Source organism: Panthera onca, chromosome B4, assembly GCF_046562875.1.
Source record: "Panthera onca isolate mPanOnc1 chromosome B4, mPanOnc1 haplotype 2, whole genome shotgun sequence".
NCBI classification, from domain to species: Eukaryota; Metazoa; Chordata; class Mammalia; order Carnivora; family Felidae; genus Panthera; species Panthera onca.
Genome location: NC_138345.1, coordinates 119,452,862 through 119,469,170, shown reverse-complemented (window position 1 = coordinate 119,469,170; position 16,309 = coordinate 119,452,862). Strand labels below are relative to the sequence as shown.

The 16,309-nt window shown below is 36.4% G+C and overlaps 1 protein-coding gene across 15 annotated transcripts in view; it reads left to right on the top strand.

Annotated features, from left to right (window-relative positions):
• The window catches only part of ANKS1B (ankyrin repeat and sterile alpha motif domain containing 1B), a 1,079,287-nt gene that overhangs the window by 685,068 nt on the left and 377,910 nt on the right, over positions 1–16,309 (top strand). For 13 of the 15 annotated variants that reach the window (XM_060656669.3, XM_060656668.3, XM_060656666.3 and 10 more), the window contains exon 15: positions 16,034–16,140. In XM_060656669.3, coding sequence (XP_060512652.3) covers positions 16,034–16,140 — 107 coding nt within the window. Of the gene's footprint in view, positions 1–15,603; positions 15,623–15,659; positions 15,797–16,033; positions 16,141–16,309 lie in introns of those variants that run through there. The other 2 variants (XM_060656670.3, XM_060656671.3) reach the window with 2 other exon arrangements.

Here is a 16,309-nt window from a genome sequence, read left to right as displayed (position 1 = left end):
ATTACAAAGCTGGGAATAAGAATTATCCTTTCTTGCCATTTCTTGCTCCACCTTTCTTCTCTTTTCACTTTTAGCTGCATGTGAGGACAGGCTGCTGGGGGGCTGCAGACCTAGGTGTTGGTGCATATTAGATAAGACAAAGGCCCTAATGAAATCATGGGTTTGGGGATGCTGATCACTTCACAGTGCAGTGAACTTTCCTCTGTTATTTGGCCACACTGCTCACTTCATGCAGTTTATGTGTTTGAAACAAAGAGAAGAACTATGCAAGGAAAAGCACTTTGAGAGACCAAATGAGCAACACAAGTATGTATCCTATTGACAGTATGGATATGCCTCGCATTTCAATAGCTCTTTATAGTTCATACTGACTTTTCACATATATTTCATTTCAACTTCAAACAAAACCATAAAATAGGTGGGGTGAAATGTCACCCTCATTTTGCCGATGAGGAACTAAGCCCCCAAAACTTGCCCACGCAGAACAGCACTCTTTTTACTGTTGCATGCTCCATCTCAAGAATCGAAGCAACACATATTTTCATAGTGGAGAATAGACAAGATTCAAACCCAGGCAGACCAGCTCCAGGGCCTGGGCTCTTAATCACCATGTGCACTTCCTCTTGTGGAGGCAGCACCTTCCTAGACCCACACACAGAGACAACCACGCATTGCAGAACAGACAGGCTGAGCACCCGATGTGGAAACAACACTGAAGTTGAAGTCTTTTAGAATCACAGAAAAGCCCTTTGTTAAAGTGAAATAAAAATATCCAAATGATAGGATTTACCCCTTTTCCACTTTTCATTGTTCCATCCCCCTTTTTCTCATTGTTTTTACACTTCAGAAGCCAAGAATATTGAGTGTAAGATGAAGGTGGGAAGGAGAACAAACAGGAAAAACTGGGAAACCCTTTTAAAACAATCTTGCTGGGATGGGTATGTGTGAATATTCTCCTGAAAAGGGCAAGTTTCCTATCCTTTGCATCTAGAAGAGACAAGCAGGATAGAGTAGCAGCTAAGAGCTTAGGCTCTGGAGCCAGGCTGTCAGGGTTCTAGTCTAAAGTTGGGCAACTTTGAAAACACGTAACCTTTCTGTATCTTATTTTCCTTCCCTGTAAAAGTAGACAATAACCATGCTAGTTCATGAGGTTGTCATGAAAATAAGATGAGTCAGTACACGTAGAACATTTAGAACCTGACCACATGAAATGCATGTTTGCTTTATTTTACATAAGGAAATATTTTAAAGGCCTGACACATGGCAGGTGCTCAATAAATATTAGCTCCCTTCCTTTATATATGGCTTAGATTGCTGGAAAGACTCACAGTCTTTGAAAAGTATGTACCATACGTCAGTTACCTTGGTGTAAGGATAAATAGGTATTTGTTACATTTTTGAGGGGTTAGTTTCTTTTTTTTTAACTTTTTTAGGAGGCTCTCCTTTATCCCTTCCTAAATGCCATTTTCCTACTTAACAAATTTGAAAACTACTGCGTCTGCTAAGTCATTTTACCCACCTTATCTCTCTCATCAGTTTCATGGAGTAGCACCTATTGAAACAGATGGTGTATTAGGTTTTTCTTTTGCTCATGGAAACTGCCATCCACTTAAGTGTTTTTTTCTAATTCATTTTTCCTCTCTATTCAGTTACAAGAAGTAGTCATGTTTGTAAGTTTTAATTCTTCTCCTATCAAATGACGTTTTCTAAGTGGCAAATCAGTTTCCCCCCATCCTCTAAATTGCATAAGTGCAGGGATGTCCAAAGCTATATCTCCACTTCCTAGAAAAATGCTTGAAACAAGAGGCACTTTATAATATTTACTGAAGAAATCAGTCAATGCTGAAGGAATGAATAAAGTATGGGAAGAAGTATCCTCCTCTCCAATTAACTAGAACCTTATTAAGAGATGTCTGAAATTAATCAGAGTATCAGTTGCCTTCTACTTTGAAAGAGAAAATTAACTTCAGAAACCTAAACTGATATCATGTAATTATTTAATACAATTATAACAGTTTTCAGACTATATCCTGGAGCAAGCACATACTAATCTCAGTCTCCTAGGCCTTCTGTGGCTATATGATATACAGTCAAAACAGTTAAGAACATGTCAAAATTAAGCTAGTACTCTACCCTGCCAGTATCACTATGCCATTACAATATAGAGAGGACATTAGCCTTTGAATTTACTGCTGCAGGGGCACTTGGGTGGCTCAGTCGGTTAAGCATCCAACTTCAGCTCAGGGCATGATCTCGCAGTCTATGAGTTCGAGCCCCACATCGGGCTCTATGCTGACAACTCAGAGCCTGGAGCCTGCTTCAGATTCTGTGTCTCCTTCTCTCTCTGTCCTTCCCCCACTTGCTCTTTCTCTCTCTCTCTCTCTCAAAAATAAATAAACATTTAAAAAATTTAAATTTACTGCCTCAAATTCTCTTTTACTAGGTATCAAACTGTCTCACTCCCTCACTACATTCCAGTCTGTGTCCACATTTCACCTTTTCAGAGGGGCATTCTCTGACAGTTCTACCTAAAATAAGTAACTTTCCTCATCATCATTCTTTATTTCCTTTCCCTTCCTTATATTTTCAATTTTTTCAACTAAATTTATTCAGGTATATCTGATCTATAATAAACTGCACAAACTTAAAGTGTATAGTTTGATGTATGGCAAGTGGACATACCTTGAAACTATTACCACAATCAAGAAAATAAACACCTATCATCTCCAAAAATTTTCTGTCACTTGTTAATCCTTCCCATTCTTCTTTCTCCCATTCCCAGGTAGCCACTGATCTGTTCTCTATCACTAGAGATAATTTTGCATTCTCTAGAAATGTATATAAATGGAATCATACAGAATGTAGTCTTTTGGGGGAAGTCTGGTTTCTTTTACTCTGTAAAATTATTTAGACTTTCATCCATGTGTTACATTAATGAACTGTTTGTTCCATTCTATTGCTGAGTAATATTCTATTATATGAATATGCAACAATTCCTTTATTCACTTATTGATGAACATTTAGACTGTTTTGAGTTGTTGGCTATTACAAATAAAGCTGCTAGGAACATTCCTGTACAAGTCTCTGTATGGCATATGCTTTCATTTCTCTTGGGTAACTACCCAATAGTAGAATGACTGGGCCATATAGTAGATGTATGTTTGACTTTTCAAGAAATTATCAAACTATTTCCCAAAGAGGTTGTACCACTTTACATTCCCACCAAAAGTGCCTGAGAGTCCCACTGATTCACATCATTGTGAATCATTGATTCATTGATCCATTGATTTGGTGTGATCAGCCTTTTTAATTTTAGACATATTAATAAGTGTTTTCACTTGCATTTTCCTAATGTCTAATGATGTTGAGCATCTTTCCATGTGCTTATTTGACATCTGTATATCTTCTCTGGTAAAGAGTCTGTTCAAATCTTTTGCCCATTTAAAAAAACAACTTTTTATTAGTGAATTTTTAGAGTTCTTTATACATTTGTGATATAGTCTGTTATCAGATATAATTTGCAAATATTTTTTCTTTAGTCCATAGTTTTGTCTTTTCATTCTCTTAATGTTGCCTTTCAAAGAGCAGAGTTTTAAAATTTTGATTAATTTTAATGATCATTTTCTCTTTTAGAATTGTGATTTTAGTGCCTAACCCAAGTTCAAAATTTTTCTTAATTTTTTTTCCATATTGTTTCTTGTATAAGTTTAATGGCTTTAGATTTTACATTTAGGCCTATGATACATTTTGAGCTAATTTTTATATACGCTGTGAGATATAGATTGAAATCCATTTTTTTGTGTATATAGAATTCCCAATTATTCCAACATCATTCATTAAAAAGTCTCTCCTTTCTCCACAGAATTACCCTTCACTTTTATCAAAAATCAATTGATTCTGTCAGTCTGTTTCTAAACCATCTCTTCAGTTCCATTGGCCTATTTATCTGTCTTAACACTAACACCCCCACTGTCCTGATGAGCATGACCATGACTTTATGATAAGTAAAGTCAAGTAGTATACCTTCTCCTACGTTGTTCTTCTTCAAAGTTATTTTGGTTGTTTTTGGTCCCTTGTGTTTCTATGTGAATTTTAGAACAAACTTGACAATTTACACATACACACATACAAAGCCTCCTGGGATTTTGACTGGGATTACATTAAATCTATAGATAAATTTGGGAAGAACAGACATGTTAACAATGTTGAGTCCTCTAATCCATGAATACAGTATATCTTTCCATTTATTTAGGTCTTATATGATTTCTTCCAGCAATGCTTTGTAATTTTAAGTGTACAGGTCCAGAACATCTTTTGACAGATTTACTCCTTAGAATTTCAAGTTTTTGATGCTATGATAAATTATGATTTTTAAAATTTCAAGTTCTATGTGCTTATTGATAGTATATACAAATACAGTTGATTTTTGTATATTATATTCTGCAACCTTGAAAAACGCACTTATTCTGGTAGCATTTGTGTGGATCTCATGAGATTTTATACACAGATAATTATATCATATGTAATTATATCAGGTAATTATATCATATTATATCATATATATCAACAGAAACTTCTTCCTTTCTAATCTAGATGGATTTTATTTCTTTTTCCAGTCTTATTGTGCTGGCTAGAACCTCCAGTACAATATTAGATGGAAGTGGTGATAGTGGACATCCTTGCCTTGTTTCCTGATCTTAGCAGGAAAGCATCAGTCTTTCACAATTAAGTATGATGCTAGCTGTAGGTTTATAGATGCCTTTTATCGGGTTTGAAAAAAATCCTTTCTAGTTTCCTGAGTTTTTATGAGGAATAGTTGTTGACTTTTGTCAAATGATCTTTTTTTCTGCTCTTTCTGCCTCTACTGAGATGATAATGTGGTTTTTCTTTACAAGTTAATATGGTGAGGTACATTTTTTTTTATTTTTTTTTAACATTTATTTATTTTTGAGACAGAGAGAGAGAGAGAGCATGAACAGGGGAGGGTCAGAGAAAGAGAGAGACACAGAATCTGAAACAGGCTCCAGGCTCTGAGCTATTAGCACAGAGCCCGATGCGGGGCTCGAACCCACGGACTGTGAGATCATGACCTGAGCCGAAGTCGGACGCTTAAACAACTGAGCCACCCAGGCGCTCCTTGTTTTTTTAATGTTGAAAAAAAGACTTGTATTATTGAGACTAACTCAACTTGGTCATGTTTCATTATCTTTTATGTATTATTTAATATTATTTTCCAAGATTTTGTTAAGAATTTCTACCTCTATATCCATAAAAACATTGGTCTATAGTTTTCTTTTCTCAAGATGTCATTGTCTGACTTTGGTATCAGAGTAATTATGACCTCATAAAATGAATTGGAAAGTATTCTTTTCAGTTTTCTGGAAGAGTTTGTTTAGAATTGGTATTATTTCTTCCTTATACATTGGGTAGCATTCACCATTGAAGGCATTGATGAGGTTTAGAGTTTTCTTTCTGGAAGGTTTTAACTAGATTTATGGAAGGGGAAAGAGTTGATATCTTATTTTCAAATAATCCTAGAAAAGTATATATGTCAATAGAGCAGGGAAAGATATAATATCTATGAAGAGAGAAGTATCACAAAATCTAGAAGTTAAAAAGAGAAAAATAGAATACAAAGGACTGTCACCAGACCAACAAAGATTCAAAAAAGAAAATGAAGAAACAATAATGTACATAAATGAAATAGAAAATAAGATGGAATGATTAAAATTAAGCATGACTGTCATTATGCAAAATTGTAATTATCCATTAAAGTGCAAACCACTAGACTAGTTTTTTAAATTCCAGATTAAATAGTTTTTTAAATTCCAGTTTAAAATGCAATTACAGTTATAAACTATTTATAACAGTCACATTTTAAAAGTTAAAAATAATGGATAGACACCAAAATCAAGATTCATAAGAGTAAAAATTGATAAATTGAACTTCTTCAAAATTAAAAACTTTAACTCTACAGGAAATTCTGTGAGGAAAATAAAAATATAGACTACAGACTAGGAGAAAATATTTGCAAATCAAAAATATAAGAAATGCCTCTAACTAGAATATATAAAGAACTTTCAAAACTCAACAGTATAAAACCAACCAATCCAATTCAAAAATAGACAAGCGAAATTAGTCAGAGAAAGACAAATATCATATGACTTCACTCGTATGAGGACTTTAAGAGACAAAACAGATGAACATAAGGGAAGGGAAACAAAAATAATATAAAAATAGGGAGGGGGATGAAACATAAGAGACTCTTAAATATGGAGAACAAACAGAGGGTTTCTGGAGGGATTGTGAGACGGGGATGGGCTAAATGGGTAAGGGGCATTAAGGAATCTAATCCTAAAATCATTGTTGCACTATATGCTAACTAATTTGGATGTAAATTTTTAAAAAAATAGACAAAAGACATGCACAGACATTTTACCAAAAAAGATATATAGATGGCAATAAGCACATAAAAATATGTTTAACCTTATTAGCCATGAGGAAAATGGAAATTAAAACCACAATGTAGTATTACTATGCATCTATCAGAATAGCTAAAATTTAAAAAAAAAATAGTGATAACACTAATTCTGGTGAAATGTGAAGAAACTCAATCTTTTGTGCATTGCTGGTGGAAATATAAAATAATACAACCACTCTGGAAAATAATATGACAATTTATTATAAAACTAAACATGTACTTACCATATGAGCAAGTAATTGCACTCTTGAATATCTATCCCAGAGCAATGAAAACTTATGTTCATACAAAAACTTGTACACAATGTTTATAAGAGCTTTATTTGTAACAACTAAGAAGTAGAAACAACCCAAAGCCCATCAGTGGGTGAATCATTAAGCAAACTGTGGTATATTCATATCATGGAATAGTACTCTGAAACAAAAAGGAATGAGCTATTGATGCACAGAATAACTTGTATGGATTTCAAGAAAATTATGCTGAATGAAAAAAGCCAGTCCTGGGATGCCTGGGTGGCTCAGTCCTTTAAGCCTCTGGCTTCAGCTCAGGTCATGATCTCGCAGTTCAGGAGTTCCACGTTGGGCTCTGGGTTGACAGCTCAGAGCCTGGAGCCTGCTTCAGATTCTGTGTCTCCCTCTCTCTCTGCCCCTCCTCCATTTGTTCTCTCTCTCTCTCTCTCTCTCTCTCTCTCTCTCTCTCTCTCTCTCAAAAATAAATAAAACATAAAAAAAAGAAAAAAAAAGCCAGTCCCAAAGTTTCCATACTATATGATTCTATGTATATAACATTCTTGAAATGACAAATTGATAGAGATGGAGAACAGATTGGTAGTTGCCAGAGGTGAAGGAGTGGGAGAGAGAGGGAGACAGCTATGGCCATAAAAGGATAGCAGGAAGGATCCTTATGATGGCACTGTCTTTATCTTGACTGTGGTGATGGTCACACAATTTATGTGTGATAAAATTGTGTGGAACTAAACACATACACACACACACACACACACACACACACACACACACACACAAATGAGTGCATGTAAAACTGGTGAAATCCAAAAAATATCAATGCATTTTATCAATGCCAATTGCCTGTTTGTGATATTGTACTATAGTTGTAAAAGATATTAAGATTGGGGAAAATCGAATGAAGCCTATACAGAATCTTTCTTTGTTTTTTAAGTTTATTTAGAGAGAGAGAGGCAGACAGACAGACAGACAGCACACACATGAGTGGGGAAGGGTCAGAGAGAGAATCCCAAGCAGTCTCCATGTCCCAATGCGGGATTCGAACCTGTGAACCGTGAGATCATGACCTGAGCAAAGGTCGGACACTTAACTGACTGAGCCGCCCAGGTGCTTCCAGAATCTCTCTTTCTTATTACTTTTCATAACTACTAGTGAATCTATGATCATCTTAAAATAAAGTTTTAAAAAAGACAATGGAGGGGTGGGTCTAGAGATATCAAAGGACTGAAAAAAGGATGGGGTATCCACCTTATGGACTATTATGTAGATATTTACAAGAATAAATTAGAGCTTATCATTTACTTGTTAGAATTTCCAGAAGGCTTTGTTGAATGAAAAAAGTAAGGTTCAGAAAAGCAAGGGTAATATGATTCTAATTTAATGAAACAATATCTGCAAATGTGTGTATTTGTACGTATGTACAAGGTTTTTTTTAAGTTTATTTATTTATTTTGAAAGAGAGAGAAAGCACAAGTTGGACAGAGGCAGAGAGAGAAGAGAGAGCAAGAATCCCAAGCAGGCTCCGTACACCAGTGCAGAGCCTGATGAGGGGCTCAATGAGGGTCTCGATGAGGGGCTGAACTCATAAGCCCAAACAGTGAGATTGTGACCTGAGCCAAAGCCAGACACTTAACCAACTGAGCCGCTCAGGTAGCCCAGTAGATTTTCTTGAATAAGTATTTTTTCGTTCTCTGTATGTTCTTAGAACAATTCACAGATATTGCTTATTTTACAATTTCACCAGTTATGTCCATTTTGCTGGGGAACAGGTCCACGGAGCTCTTCACGTTGCGAATCTGAAAGTAGTACCTCCAGATTATTTTTTTAAAAAGACTGTGCCACCTTTTGGGATGAGCACTGGGTGTTGTATGGAAACCAATTTGACAATAAATGTCATATATTGAAAATAAAATAAAATAAAATAAAAAGACTGTGCAAAGGAAATTCCTGCTTTTATCACATTCTCTGAGTTTCAGTTTCCTTATCTGAAACGGGGCTAATAATCTATAATACACTACCTAGGACATAGTATCTCTGAATAACTATTAATTTATTTTTCCCTCCATTTATCTCACTTTGGGGACTTAAAGAAGTTCTATTGAATAAAGGTAATGTGTTGTTATGCTTGAAGAATTTTAAGACTCCAAGAAAGTATTTCAAGTAATACTTGAGGTAAGAAATACACTTAACCACTACTCAAAAGTGATCTTTAGACTTGAACCAAGGTTCTTTCAGAAGTTTGGCTCATGAGAAAATAACCAAACCACAAACAACATGACTCAAGATCTCTTTTTTCTTCCTCTCTCCCTCACCTCCTCTACCCAACTCTCTCCCAACTCTTTTCCCTCCTGCATTATAGCTTTTCACCAACATATGAGAATTACTGAGTAGAAACTGAATGACTGAATAAAGAATAAAATACAGTCTATACAAAGATTTGTAATGTGATCAGTAACCAGTATTCTCTCCAAGCTTTACTTGTTTTTAAATTGAAGCATAGCGACACACAGAGTTACATTTATTTCAGGTGTACATGTATTTCAGCTATTTGACAACTCTATAAGTTATGCTATGCTCACAAATGTAGCTACCATCTGTCACCATACAATACTATTCCAGTACCATTGACTATATTCCCTATGCTGTAACAAAAGCCTGTATCTCCCATGCTCCTTCACCCATTTTGCCCATCCCGCCAGCCCCTCCCCTCTGACAACATCAGTTTGTTCTCTGTATTTATGGGTCTGTTTCTGCTTTTTTTATTTGTTTTGATTTTTAAATTCCACATATAAGTGAAATCCTATAGTATTTGACTTTCTCAGGCTTATTTCACTTAGCATAATACCCTCTAGGTCAATCCATGTTGTCACAAATGGCAAGTTCTCATTCCTCTTTATGGCTGAGTAATATTCCATTGCACATATATATATATATGCGACATCTTCTTTATCCATTCATCTGTCTGTTGACACTGGGGTTGCTTCCATATCTTGGCTATTGTAAATAATGCTGCAGTAAACATAGTGGTGCACATATCTTTTTGAATCAGTGTTTTTGTTTTCTTTGGGTACATATCCAGTAGAGGAATTACTGGATCATATGGTAATTCTATTTTTAATTTTTTGAGGAATCTATACTGTTTTTCACAGTGGCTATACCAACTTACATTCCCACCAACAGTGTATGAGTGTTCTTTTCCTCCACATCCTTGCCAACACTTGTGGTTTTTTTATTTTTTTTTTACATTTATTCATTTTTGAGAGACAGAGAGAGACAGAGTACAAGCGGGGGAGGGGCAGAGAGAGAGGGAGACACAGAATCTGAAGCAGGTTCCAAGCTCCCAGCTATCAGCACAGAGCCTGATGCGGGCTGGAACTCACAAACCGCGAGATCATGACCTGAGCCAAAGTCGGATGCACAACCGACTGAGCCACCCAGGCGCCCCTCCTTGCCAACACTTGTTATTTCTTGTCTTTTGATACTAGCCATTCTGACAGGTGTGAGGTGATATCTCATTGTAGTTTTGATTTACATTTTCCTGATGGTTAGTGATGTGAAGCATCTTTTTATGTGCCTGTGACCATCTGTATGTCTTCTTTGGGAAAATATCTATTCAGATTCTCTGCATGTTTTTAAACAGATTGTTTTTTTTTTTTAGTGTTGAATTGTTTTAAGTTCTTTATATATTTTGTATATTAACCCCTTATTGGATATATCACTTGCAAATCCTTCTCTCACTGCCTAGGTTGTCTTTTTGTTTTGTGTATGGTTTCCTTTACTGTGCAAAATCTTTTTATTTTGGTGTAGTCACAATAGTTTGTTTTAGTTTCACTTCCCTAACGAGACATATCTAGAAAAATATTACTAAGGTGAATGCCAAAGAGATTACTATGTTTTATTTTAGGAGTTTTATGGTTTCATGTCTCACACTTAGGTCTTTAATCCATTTTGAGTTTATTTTTGTGTATGGTATAAATAATGCAGTTTCATTCTTTTGCACCTAGTGTCTAGTTTTCCCAGAACCCATTTGTTGAAGAGACTGTCTTTTCCCCATTGTATATTCTTGCCTTCTTTGTTGTGGATTAATTGACAATATAATTGTGACTTTATTTCTGAGCTTTCTATTCTGTTCCATGATCTGTGGCTATTATTGTGCCAGTACTGTTTTGATTATTATGGCTTTGTAACATATCTTGAAATCTAGGATTCTGATACTTCCAGCTTTGTTCTTCTTTCTCAAGACTGCTTTGGCTATTCAGGTGTTTTGTGGCTCCATACATATTTTTGTATTATTTTTTCTAGTTCTGTGAAAAATGTTATTAGTCTTTTGATAGGGATTACATTAAATCTATAGATTGCTTTGGATAGTGTAGACCTTTTAACAATATTAATTCTTCCAACCCATGAACATGGAATATCTTTACATTTGTTTGTGTCATCTTCAATTTCTTTCATCTATGTTTTATAGTTTTCAAAGTATAGATCTTTTACTTCCTTGGTTAACTTTATTCCTAGATATTTTATTCTTTTTGGTGCAATTGTAAATGGAATTGCTTTCTTAATTTCTCTTTCTGCTACTTTGTTATTAGTGTATAGAAATGCTACCAATTTCTGGCTATTAATTTTTTATCATGCAACTTTACTGAATTCATTTATTACTACTAATAGTTTTTTGGTGGAATCGTTAAGGTTTTTCTGTGTATAATATCAATGTCATCTGCAAATAATGACAGTTTTACTTCTTCCTTACCAATTTGGATGCCTTTGTTTCTTTTCATCTGATTGATGTGGCTATGACTTCCAGTACTGGGTTAAATAAAAGTGGCAAGAGTGGACATCCTGGTCTTGTTCCTGATCTTAGGGGAAACGCTCTCAGTTTTTCACAATTGAGTATGACATTAGCTGTGGGTTTGTCATATATGGCCTTTATTATGATGAAGTGTGTTCCCTCTAACCCCATTTTGTTGAGAGTTTTTATCAAGAACAGACATTGTATTTTGTCAAATGGTTTTTCTGCATCTATTGAGATGATCATATGGTTTTTATTCTTAATTTCATTAATGGGGTATATCATGTTGATTGGTTTATGGATATTGAACCATCCTTGTGTCCTCAGAATAAATCCCACTTGATTGTGGTGAATGATCCTTTTAATATATTGTTGAATTCACTTAGCTGATGTTTTGTTGAGGGTTAGTGCATCTATATTCATCAAGGATATTGGCCTGTATGCAAGCAAGTTATGCTTTGGTACAGAAGTCTGGACCTTGGAATAACTCTCGCATCTCTCTCTCTCTCTCTCTCTCTCTCTCTCTCAAGAAATGAAAATCCTATGAAAGCCATTTCCAATGTCATTGATTTGTTTATTTAACAGAACTGATTTAATGCCTAGGTTGTGTGTGTGTGGCACTCTTCTAGGTTCTTGGTCCCTGGGATTAAGAAATGAGATAGGATTTGAGGAGCTGGCCAATAAATATATGCCTTACTAAGCCAAAACATTATTATATTCGCACGATCTTTGTGTAGTTTGTCTACTTGCTCATAGTTCAAAATGATCAGGAGAAACCATGTGACCATGGTCACCACGTGACCCTGGGAAAGGCTATAATTCTTATTTGCCTTTAATTCCACCTCATACCAGTTTTAGAGATGGCGAAAGACAAATAGTGTCTTGTTTTCAACTTCTCATACAGGTAATGTTGAGCAGCCAAAATCCCTTAAAACTGATTCCCAAACTGCTACAAACTTTTTGACCTTAAAAGATCTAGAACCAATCAGAAATAAACTATAATCAAGTAAAAAAGAGAATGAGGATGTTAAAAATCCAGACCTAAAAATTCTATTTAAAAACTTATCATCTTGGTACCTGGGTGGCTCAGTTGGTTAAATATTCAACTCTTAATTTCGGCTCAGGTCATAATAATCAGGGTCATGAGATTGAGCCCCATGCTGGGCTCTGCAGTAAGTGTGGAGTCTGCTTAAAATTCTCTCTCTCTTTCTCTGTAAAATAAATAAAATGAAAAAAAAATTTTAAATAAAATCCTATTATTTTTTAAGTAAAGAATTCAGGGAGCACCTGAGTGGCTCAGTCAGTTGAGCATCTGACTTTGGCTTGGGTCACAATCTCACAGTTTGTGAGTTTGAGCCCCATCTAGGGCTGTGTGCTGACAGCTCAGAACCTGGAGCCTGCTTTGGATTCTGTGTCTCCATCTCTTTCTGCCCCTCCCCTGCTTGCACTCTCTCTCTCTCTCTCTCTCTCTCAAAAATAAATAAACATTAAAAAATTAAAAAAAAAAGAATTCAGAGACTTGGGATAGAATTTTTAAATGAAATTTTAAATCTGAAACTAGAATTTTATGTAGTTTGGATTATGACATAAAAATTATAGGGGCGCCTGGGTGGCGCAGTCGGTTGAGCGTCCGACTTCAGCCAGGTCACGATCTCGCGGTCCGTGAGTTCAAGCCCCGCGTCAGGCTCTGGGCTGATGGCTCGGAGCCTGGAGCCTGTTTCCGATTCTGTGTCTCCCTCTCTCTCTGCCCCTCCCCCGTTCATGCTCTGTCTCTCTCTGTCCCAAAACTAAATAAAAAACGTTGAAAAAAAAATTAAAAAAAAAAAAATTATATTATTTGGTTTAGCAGGTGCATACTGAGTCCTTACTTCAAGCAGTATTAGCAAGACATAGCTCTACACTGAGAAGTCTTGTACAAAATAACTACAATATTACACAGAAAATATTTGTTCTAATAGAGGATCTAATAATGCCACTTAAAACAGATAAATAAGAGAGTTATTCCTGTTAGGAGGGATTATAAAAGATTTCAGAAAGGAAATGTTATCTGATCCAAAGCCAACGAAGGGGAAAAAATGTAGGGACATAACAAAACCAACCCAAGTATGTTACAGGCTTCCTTTAGAGACCAGCCAGTGATCCTACCTGACTGGAGTACTGGAGAAAAGTAAATAAATGCAGATGATTTGTAGTAGATTGTGGAGATCCCCAAATGTTATCACAGGAACTGTGAGTTTATTTTGAAGCCCACTGAAAACCATGGGGGGGGGGGGGTTGAAACAAAGCATAATAATTAAAACTGTCTTAGAGAGATTAGTCTGACACCCATGTATAAAATAGATTTTAAAATATCAGAGATAGAAGACCAACATAGAGGCTTTTGTTTCATTTTATATTTTAAGTTTATTTACTTATTTTGAGAGATAGAGACAGCAGGGGAAAGGGAGAAAGAGAGGGAGATGGAGAGAATCCCAAGCAGGCTCCATTCTGTCAATACAGAGCCCAACATGGGGCTCAAACTCCTGAACTGTGAGATCATGACCTGAGCTGAAGTCAAGAGTCAGTCCCTTAACCACTAAGCCACGAAGCCACCCCTTGATGCTATTGTTACATTAGGCCACATGGGCCTAAACTAAGATAACAGAATCAAAGTAGATGGCAGTTCCATAAACATGAAACAGGAAATAGAATCCAGGGAATGGATGCAAGAGACAGTGGTGAGGGGTAACTAGAACTCGAGAATGCCTGTCAGCAGTGAAAGAGGGAGTACAAGATGTTTTGAAGTTTGATGTCTATGTGCCAGGGAAGCTGACAATGTTCTTAAAAAGAGAAAGATAAGGTTTAGGGAAAGAAGAAAAATAATGTTTAATTTATTTAATAAATATTTATTGAGCACTTATTATGTGCCAGACACTGTTTCTGGGGAGATGAGAATTATGTTTGATTTTTAAAACATTTTATGTAGAAAAGGCACTGTTCCCAGTCTGTGTAACCCAAAAGGCAGAGCTGGAGACAGTGAGTAAGAGCCAGGTAGGAAGTAAAAAAATCTAATAAGTGGAGGCTTCCTGATAAGTAGTAAGAGCTCTGTTCCAGGCAGTATTCAAGCATAAATTGGATGATAATCTTCCGGGCACTCTGTGACAAGGGATTTCTGCCTTAAGAGAGAGGTTAGACTAACCCTTCCACAAGTTCTCTCCCAGTCTTAAGTAAGAACATATATTCTTTCCTATGATCTGGTCCTGTGGGTTCTATTATTAATCTCTGGTTTCTTGTAATTATTAAATAAATTACTCAATCTGTCTGCCATTCAGTAAAACTCACACATTTGCATCTGTTATTCTTGAATTATTTTTGGTTAGGGCTCTTCTTTATTAAAAATCTCTACCCAGTAATGTTACCTTTATAGCTAATTTAGAATGCTAACCCTGGTAGACTGGGTTATAAATATCAGAGGGGAAAGGGATTTCTTGTGCCTAATAATATTTTTGTTTGGAATAAGCCCTGCAAATGAGAAATGAATTATCTTGACTTCAAGATTGCGATGCAGTTTCTGTATTTTGCAGTAATTCAGAAAGGAAAAAAAAATATCTCACAGAGGTTCATTTTGATACAGCATGTTAAAGAAAGAGAATAATTATTCTCAAAACCCTGTAAAGCTTTACATCAGAAGCATTTATCTGTGTTGCATTTAGAAAAGAAGAAAGGAAAGAGAAGAAAAGGAGAGGAAAAAAGAAACCTGTAGTGAGCTCCGCTATAAGCTATAGTTAAAGCTTTACATTTCCTGGTGTCTTTTGAAACGTAAAATTCCACAACAAATAGCCCTGTAACGTATAACCAGTATGAAGATTCAATTGAGATTTAAGCACTTTGGTTTGCTTTTGAGTCTTGCTATTTTCTGCATTTGTTTTGACTGCTCTCATCATTCAGGATTGACGCTTGGATGGGTGTGTAGGAGGAAGCAGCAGCAGCAGGCTTACAGCTTGCAGACAAAAAAAAATCTGCCTTATCTGATGGCTATTATTGAAAATGCGAGGTGTAGCCTGGGCTGGGTAATGAAGGGGAGCGAGCGAGGGGGAGCAGGGAGCATGGAGCTGCATACTGATGAGTGTAGGAGTACTTGATAAAAAGAATTCTGGCTGCTGGCCGTGCATTGCTCATTGTGGAGTACTCCAACAATCACATAGAACGCAGACCAGCCTAAGCTGACAGCTTGATATGCCTTCTTCTGCTGCCTGGTTTTGGGGGCTGTATGACGTACTGGTCGGTAGTAAAGATTAATATGTAAGAAATGTGGAGCTAGGATCAAGTCATACTCCACAGCCTGCCTGGCAAACTATGTTTTACTTCTGACTTTGCTCTCTCGCTGAGAACATTAATCTGTCAAGCTGGCGGGCTCCTTTGATAGCAACTTTCCCAGGAGCATGATGTGGCAATGCCACCTCTCAGCCCAGGACTACCGCTATTACCCAGTGGACGGCTACTCCCTGCTTAAACGCTTCCCTCTTCATCCTCTTACAGGACCCAGATGCCCCGTCCAAACAGTGGGACAATGGTTGGAAAGCATTGGGCTACCTCAGTACGAGAACCACCTGATGGCTAATGGATTTGACAATGTACAGTTTATGGTAAGACGCTCTCTGTGTCCATGGAGCTGCCTTTTGTCTGTCTTTGCTTCTTATGTGTCTTACACGGCTCAGAGGCAGCCTGATTTGCACCAAAACGGGTCAATTTATATATGTAACTGCATCAGAAAATTGGATGCCCTTAGGACTGAACTTACTGTGTACATATAGA